The sequence below is a fragment of the Anopheles darlingi genome, chromosome 2 (assembly GCF_943734745.1).
Source record: "Anopheles darlingi chromosome 2, idAnoDarlMG_H_01, whole genome shotgun sequence".
Classification (NCBI taxonomy): domain Eukaryota; kingdom Metazoa; phylum Arthropoda; class Insecta; order Diptera; family Culicidae; genus Anopheles; species Anopheles darlingi.
In genome coordinates, this window is record NC_064874.1 from 49,949,403 (window position 1) to 49,956,902 (window position 7,500).

The 7,500-nt window shown below is 39.7% G+C and overlaps 2 protein-coding genes across 6 annotated transcripts in view; both read left to right on the top strand.

Moving 5' to 3' along the window:
* Window positions 1-363, top strand: part of LOC125952610 (AN1-type zinc finger protein 6) — a 17,876-nt gene extending 17,513 nt beyond the window's left edge. For all 5 annotated transcript variants that reach the window (XM_049682186.1, XM_049682190.1, XM_049682188.1 and 2 more), the window contains one exon: window positions 71-363. In XM_049682186.1, the coding sequence (XP_049538143.1) occupies window positions 71-219 (149 nt within the window). In that variant the 3' untranslated portion in view covers window positions 220-363. The remainder of the gene's footprint in view (window positions 1-70) is intronic.
* Window positions 364-7,023: 6,660 nt separating this feature from the next.
* LOC125952591 (DNA-directed RNA polymerase II subunit RPB2) overlaps window positions 7,024-7,500 on the top strand; it is a 4,158-nt gene continuing 3,681 nt past the window's right edge. The window contains exons 1-2 of the mRNA XM_049682146.1: window positions 7,024-7,383; window positions 7,467-7,500. The exon at window positions 7,467-7,500 is cut by the window's right edge and continues 3,385 nt beyond it. Coding sequence (XP_049538103.1) covers window positions 7,365-7,383; window positions 7,467-7,500 — 53 coding nt within the window. The 5' untranslated portion in view covers window positions 7,024-7,364. The remainder of the gene's footprint in view (window positions 7,384-7,466) is intronic.

The following is a 7,500-nucleotide window of genomic DNA, read 5'->3' on the forward strand; positions in this document are numbered from 1 at the left end:
TTTGTATTGCGTATGGTGAAAACGTTTTCCATTGTGTTTCTTATATTTTTACTATTTTTCATTCATTAAGGCTTTGAGTGCCGATGCGGAGGACTTTTTTGTGCTATCCATCGATACAGCGACAAGCACGAGTGTTCGTTCGATTATCGGGAACTGGGTGCCGCTGAAATTAGACGCAATAATCCTGTCGTGGTTGGAGAGAAGATACAGAAAATTTGAACACCACCTTTCGTGCCATCGTATCGTAATAGTTCACATACCGTACAGCAGAAGAAAGATAAGCATCAACTACTCCAACAGCCGCCGTCAACGCACCACCATCAGTCACGTCCGCATCTTCATGGCCACGAACATGATATGAGCAGCGCCAACGCAGCAGCAACCGCAGCGGCACCCATAACAGCTACTGAACACACGTAATATGAATTGATTTTCTAGTTCGTTCACCGTTTTAGTTTGGATTCACTACTACCGTCCCGCCCTAATCAACTTGCTCAGGAGCACCTTGATCATGCGTGGTGGTAAACACCTTATAACATCAGCAATTTTCAATCGTTTGGATGTGGGAATCCATTACTGCCCTCTCCGGTCGTATTTGTCCTAATTGATGAGCGTGTTGGCATGCATATTTGCGTAACATAAATGCACGATTCAAGCAAGTCGATGTTCGAAACAGAGAATCATTCGAAGGAGATTTAAAAAAAGAGAATCGATTGAGTGCAGTGCGAGATCCGACCAATCCAACCCTTCCGTATCGAAATTTTCTTCATGTGTGAAAGAGTATCCGCTTGTAAAAGCTCTGAAACTCTGCTATACATGTCCACAACAAGAGACACTCATACGCGAGCGCCCCGTAACGTACTAATGGGGAGCAGGAAGTAGTTTATAAAAGCCAATATTCCTTCTTTTTTGTGTTGGTAGTTGGAAATCATCCTAAAGAGTGATTTATCCGTTTAACAATTTGTAAAAATACCCATCCAAATTACTCTTATTGCCTGAGTGACAAAATTATGTTGAACAACAACGTGTAGAAGATCATCAACTATCTAGCGGGCATGAGAGAAATAGTGCGATGTGTAACTTTAGCTTGACACGCGTTCGCCGAACGCTGGACGCAGAAGAGGCGTAATTGTGAATCGCTCTAATCGCTTTAAAATAAAATCTAAAATTGCTAAACATCCATCTCCTTAGAAAAACAAAAGTAACTTGCTCGTAAAGGAAAGAAGAGAGTAAGAGCTGAAGATGAGATACTTTTCCCTTCTCGAAGGAGTAATATGGTACGGAAAAAGGGATAGTGGCGGCTGATCTTTAGATAGGAGACCGGGCGCGCTACGCAAAGCAAGGAAATGGCTTATATTTGGCACTTTTTCGAAAAACATGTTTTTAAAGGGGGTATCAAACCGGGTAGGATAATCATTATACGTATTGGTTACTACTAGCAATAAAGAGACCGTAGGATCAACGCACACACGATAGATTCGTTTGGGAAACAACTAAGTGTTATGTTGGATATGCTCTTCCGCTTTTTTCTTTCTTAGTATGCTGTATTATTCTATGTGTAGACGTGTGAAGCCGCAGTCATCCGGCACCAATTCATCGAGCCCTTCACAGGCCAACAACACTTTCTGCCATCACATGGAAATAACCGCAATAAACACCTACCAAAGACACATAGTTCGCAATAATAAGTGACCTAATCTGGGTATTTCTCAAACATTGTCCAATCTGTTTCCATAGCTAGCAGATCTCAAGGCTTTCATGATTATAAGATCTGTGTTATTCATTCTACTGCGCGCGCTCATTTTCTTTGCTTCGGTTTTGTTTATGTGCGGAGCTAGTATGCTGAGCTGAGTATGATTATGATAATGTTTGCAATTCTTATTAATTCAATCGCGTCTATGTAAACAGTATTTCTGCAAATTGAATAAATCCTTTGAGAATTCTTCATTCTTATATAAAAAACAATCCCAGAATAGTAGAACGCTCTCGCTCATTGCGATGAAAATGAAAAGACACGCATTGTTTACACACTCAGCCTTGGAAAGTGAGTTTGGTCTAACCTCATCAAACCCACCCCTGCATTAGAATCATAGGAACATACCAAAACGAGCATGGGAGTGGGCTATAAACGGCAGAACTGAGAAAGGAAGGGGTTGTCAATAACACAGCAGGGGAAGGGGAGAGATAGGGGCGATCGATACTCTCGAATCATAGAAGAAATAGCATTACTGATTTTCAAACGATTCTACACGTGTTGTGTTTGTGAGTTAGTGTTACGTGTGCGTGAAGCGTGTGTTGTGTTTTGTTTTATTATGTTTCTTTTCTAGTACCGGAACACGAATGTTTGGTTGAGATATTCGGGGCGTCGTCCTGCTTCAGAGAAAGGAATAGATAACTCAAAATGATGAGACGATTGATCGGGATCGAGAAAAGAATATTGAAGCAATGAGGGGAAACTTTGGAGATACACATCGGTGATCCGAAGGAATCGGCATGAGAATAGAGAAGAAGGTGAAAAGAAATAGAGCATCTAAATCGTATATATATATAAATACACACATATACATAATATAAATATAAAATTACTATACATGATTGCATATATTTTACTAACAAAAAGATGAAAGAAAAAGAGAAAAAAAAAACAAACAACTCCGATATTGCTTACGAACCATTTGTGCGTGGAGTAAATGACTTAGGAGGAAAACGAAGGTAGAGGAAAAGCACACATACACATACTAATTAATGAGAGTAAAACACATATTAAGAACTAAACGAGGATGTGTTTCATGAAACAGCAGTGCACTGAAGGCGCCTAGCACTGTACTAATTGCATTCGATAAGAAGCGAAAATCGTATGTATGAATGAACAAACAGAAACAGGAAACAATGAATGGAAGAGTAAAGAAACGAAAGCAACAGCATATAGTAAAATATATGAGAAAAGGAAAAAACTTTAAACTAATGTAATATAGGCCACTAGAATTCTATTTGTAATAGAAATGATACAACAAAAACGCAAACGATAAGAGTCATAGCAGCCTCGACACCACTACCCACACAATCTTGGCAATCGGCAACAAAACATACTCGCGTGGCATCGTATAATGCAGGACTTCAGAGTCTTTGACAATAGGCAGGGCAAGCGAAGTACACGCGATAGAATTTATAGCAGGAAGCAACAAAAAATCACTGCATGCCAGAGGCAATTCCAGCTAAGCGCATTCAACTGCATGGCCAAGAGAAGCCAAGAACATTTTTTGGATAAAACCTACAGTATCCAAGCGACCGTGGGAAAATGAAACAATGGCAGCGAAATCTGCTGCTGCAGTAAAACAGCGGTGTGACGATTGTATTACCCGTATATTCTATATATATAACTATAATTATATACACTGAGCATACGAACTGACACGCTCCCTCTTACACTCAAACCAACACACATTCAGCGACATCATAGATTTTATGCTTGACTCTAGAACAGCTTCCTGCAACATGTATTTCTTTCCCATTACATTATTGTTTTTCGTTGTGCTTATGCGGTATCGTACGCAGTGACAACAGCAACCATAAGAATGTGTACTATTGGTTTGCATATTAGTAAACGATAAAAGGGAATCGTAATTGAGATAACATACCTTTGCACTCCATGCAATCATACATCCCTTCCTAGAAGCCCAATTATAACTAATTTGGCGCTGTCCTTTCAGTTTTCATTAATCACTCTTTCCTATTGCTTTTCCGAAACTCCAACACCATCAAGGTTCTTCACTCGTTGCACACTGCACTGCAACCTCCTGCTTTTCATTGAGCATTATTCAGTTAAACGTCTATCAAACCCCTTACGCTTTTACTTGGTAACGTTTTCTCTGAATTCGTGTTCCCTGTTACTAAAATGGAATTGGGACGCTTTTAGCTGGAGAACAACAACGGTTTGGATTGATTGTTTTATGTTTGAAGGGTAATTTCGGTGCGTTGGTTGGTTGGACGGTTAATCGGTTGGTTCCATATGTGGGGTACCTAATAAGGTTCAGGTCACCTTTGGTCGGTAAAATTTAGTGAAATTCCTTTCTCTAGCAAGGCGTGACCACGGAACGCGACTCAAAAGAGCAACGCGATAGTATCTGATTCGCCAGCACAGCGCCAAGAACTATATTCGTGCTTTAGAACTTTTCGTTCGTTTTTTCTGTTTCTACTGAGTGTATCTTCCAATAGTTCTAAATACGTTTATTATTCATTCGATTTGCTTCGTTTCACCCGTAGATATGAAACCGGATCAAAAACATGAAAACAAGAGACACACGAATGTAAAATGTAGTCAAATTGATCAATGTGTTGTTATATTAATTAGTCTAGATGCGCTAAGAAAATTTTATCAGAACCGTATATCATGTGTGTATGCGTTTTATTATACGTTTTATAATTTAATGTTTCCGCTCCCACTGTCGAAAATATCGTTTCGGTTTTCACTGTTTTTCGTTTATTTTTCCCTTGGATCGTTTTGCTTTTTTGGTACCCAAAAGATTTACCGATGAAATTTCAAGTCATTACGATGAAAAAGGAAAAAAAAACTAACAACAATAGCAACCAGATTTTTTCCGAAATATTGCAGATTAGTTCTGCAATGTTGAAATGCAGATCAAAAAATGGTGTGGGGTAACACCAATGTTCGGTCTCCGCTGAGTAAAGAAAGATATGTTTTTTGTTGGTTCAAGTTTTGGTGTAAATCCAGATACTGCAACGCGCAATGCAGTGAAAGAAGTAATAACTGCAAAGCATGCTGATCTGTTAGTGCGCTGGTGCATCTCTACTACTTTCTTATAAAGATGCGCAAACTTCACCTCTACCGAGATTAAAGATCCTTTTGCGTGCTCTTTCTCAGTAGCTAATACAACTATGTGTTGTCTTGAAATTCTATAAACATCATTACTATTGTTCAATTTAAATAGACGTTTTTGGATTCCCACCTTATTAACTCGGCATATTGGCATATTTTTGTAAATTGTAGTTTGCTTTCTGGACATTTTTTGCATGAGCAATTTATATTCCTCATATTTCCGCACGTCAACTAGAGGAAAACTAGACATATGAAATCGCTAGTTATATGAAATAATAACGGAGACATAGGGAAACCTTTCATTCAATGCAATTCTCTCCGAGCAAACTTTCCTGAATGCATATGAACTACTAGCGAAATGACACGAATCATAGCGAGATACGCGCCTGCAGAAAAATAGAAGTGATTCAGTGTGATGACACGTTTTATGGCGTGTGTCTGCACGTGCAAAAAGTGACAGAGTGCGACAAAACGGTGGAGAACTACAACAGATCAGGAGCAGTAGATCGTGGGATGAATGAATGGAAATACCTTCGATGCGATTTGTGGTGCGCAGCTGTATGTGAAAATGGGGACGAAAGCAAGAGAAATAAACAGTTTGAGATGATCCGTCTAGTGTGAACGCAGGTAACAAAAGTCGTCAAGAATACTGGTGTATGGATGTAAAATTTGCTTTATGTTCTCTTATTGTTTCTATTCCACCGAAAAGGGTAAACAATAAATTGTGAAAAGTAATACAAAGTGTACGGTGTGTTCTGTCCTTTGTGTTCTATCCAAAAACATCAAACTCTGAACTGAATGGAAGACCGAGCCGATGGATTGCAATAGTCGTTATAGTGTCATTTTCATTCCCCATTCATGATTCCCAGCAGTTGAAAATAAAATTAAGTTGAAATCCAATGGGATTTCTTTACTAAACTATGAAAAACCGGTTACTTCCTGGACGCAAGGTTTTACCAAAAAGAACTTTTTTCAATCCAGTGGGTTATCCAGCCTTTGGCCTGGGGCTGAGGTTTTCTGATAGATGTATCTCTTTGGGACCTCGATCTTGTCAACCTGTACCTAACCGCGAAATGGTCATCCTCCCCGTTCATGAAGCATGTCATATCCGTGGTACGTATCTGTGGTATCGATGATGGACTCTCCGCCGTTTTTGCTGAATATTCTTGGTGCTGCCACGGTTGACTACATAGCCGTGGCCACACGGGGCGAAAACTCTAGCGCAAACGAAAAAATTAATGCCAAAACTCTTGCGCTTCGATATGTTTACATGGCCGGGTTGAGGAAATTAAAATCGTTTTTTTGAAGAAAAGGATTGAATACACTAGTAATGATCACTCACTGTCGATGTAAACCACAAAAAGAACATATTGTGAGCCCTACCGTTTGCAAAAAGCTTTTACGCTAGGTTTTACGCTCCACGGACCAATAATCGTTTGACAGCATGTAAACGGCAAGCGTAAACGTTTTGGCATTAATTTTTTCGTTTGCGCTAGAGTTTTCGCCCCGTGTGGCCACGGCTCATGATTACCTGCTTTTGTTGGTGTTGGTTGGTGCAACTTTATGGTAATGGTGAAACTCTGAATAATAAGAGTACTCTAGAATTGTATCGTTGAAAGGGAAATAATCTTTTGCAAAACGAACATCCTCAATCGGACATTAACAATGAACAGCCAGTTAAGGGCGATTAAAAAAGGGCATCGACGGGCAATGAGCACAGCTTCATTGCCCAAATCCGTGCAAGGAATCTGTATGAACAAGTGTTAACCGAATTCAAACCATGCACTTTAATGGACGATGCAAACCACGTAAAAATGCATTTCGATAAATACTAGGCAACAAATTTGACTTTGCCAATCATGAAGGAAATGATTTGGAAAGGGTTTGGTGGTAAGATGATGATTTGGATTGGACTCCGAAAGTGTTGCGACAAATCAAACGTTTTCACCATTGGGCAACGTTCATTTGAAATTTGTACAAAAAAGAGTGTCTAGAAAAAGGATTTTGTAGATCGCTTCAACCTTTATCAGTGCACGAAAATGCAGCATTAATGATTATCATCATCACCACCATCAATCAATTTGATCATCATCTCAGTCAGCATGAGGTTTAGCGTTTACTCAAGGTTTACTAAAGAGTTCAAAATAGTGTAAAGAGTTCAAAATTTCCGTCCGATCCGTTCAGGAACGTTTCTTGAAAACGTGAAAATTTGAAAAACATACGTGCGCGCACCACGTGGCGAACATCAATCGCACCTCTCCCTCTAACTTTGCCGAACTTTTGCCGAAGATAGCCGAATGAGCACCCGAGAGAAAAAAGAAGAGCGAGAGAGAAAAAAACTACTCGACTTCCAAACCCGTACGGTATAAACTCCTTGACAGCAAGCTACAGTGATGGCCAATAAAATAAACGCGCATTTTACCCAAAATAAAGAAGAGGAAGAATAAGAAGCGAAAAGTCAAGCGAAAGACGCACAAATCGTGAAAGGTTTTTCATTTTTAACTTTCTCTGACTAAAAGCACTTGCAATGTACGAAAACGAGGATGGTAAGTCATTAGCGTAGCGTACGTTGAATCGTTGCAAGGAAGGATATTTTAATGAGCTACGGAACGACTCCCTACGAACACAGACCACTTCGAGGAAGAGGATCCCGAGGAGATTTC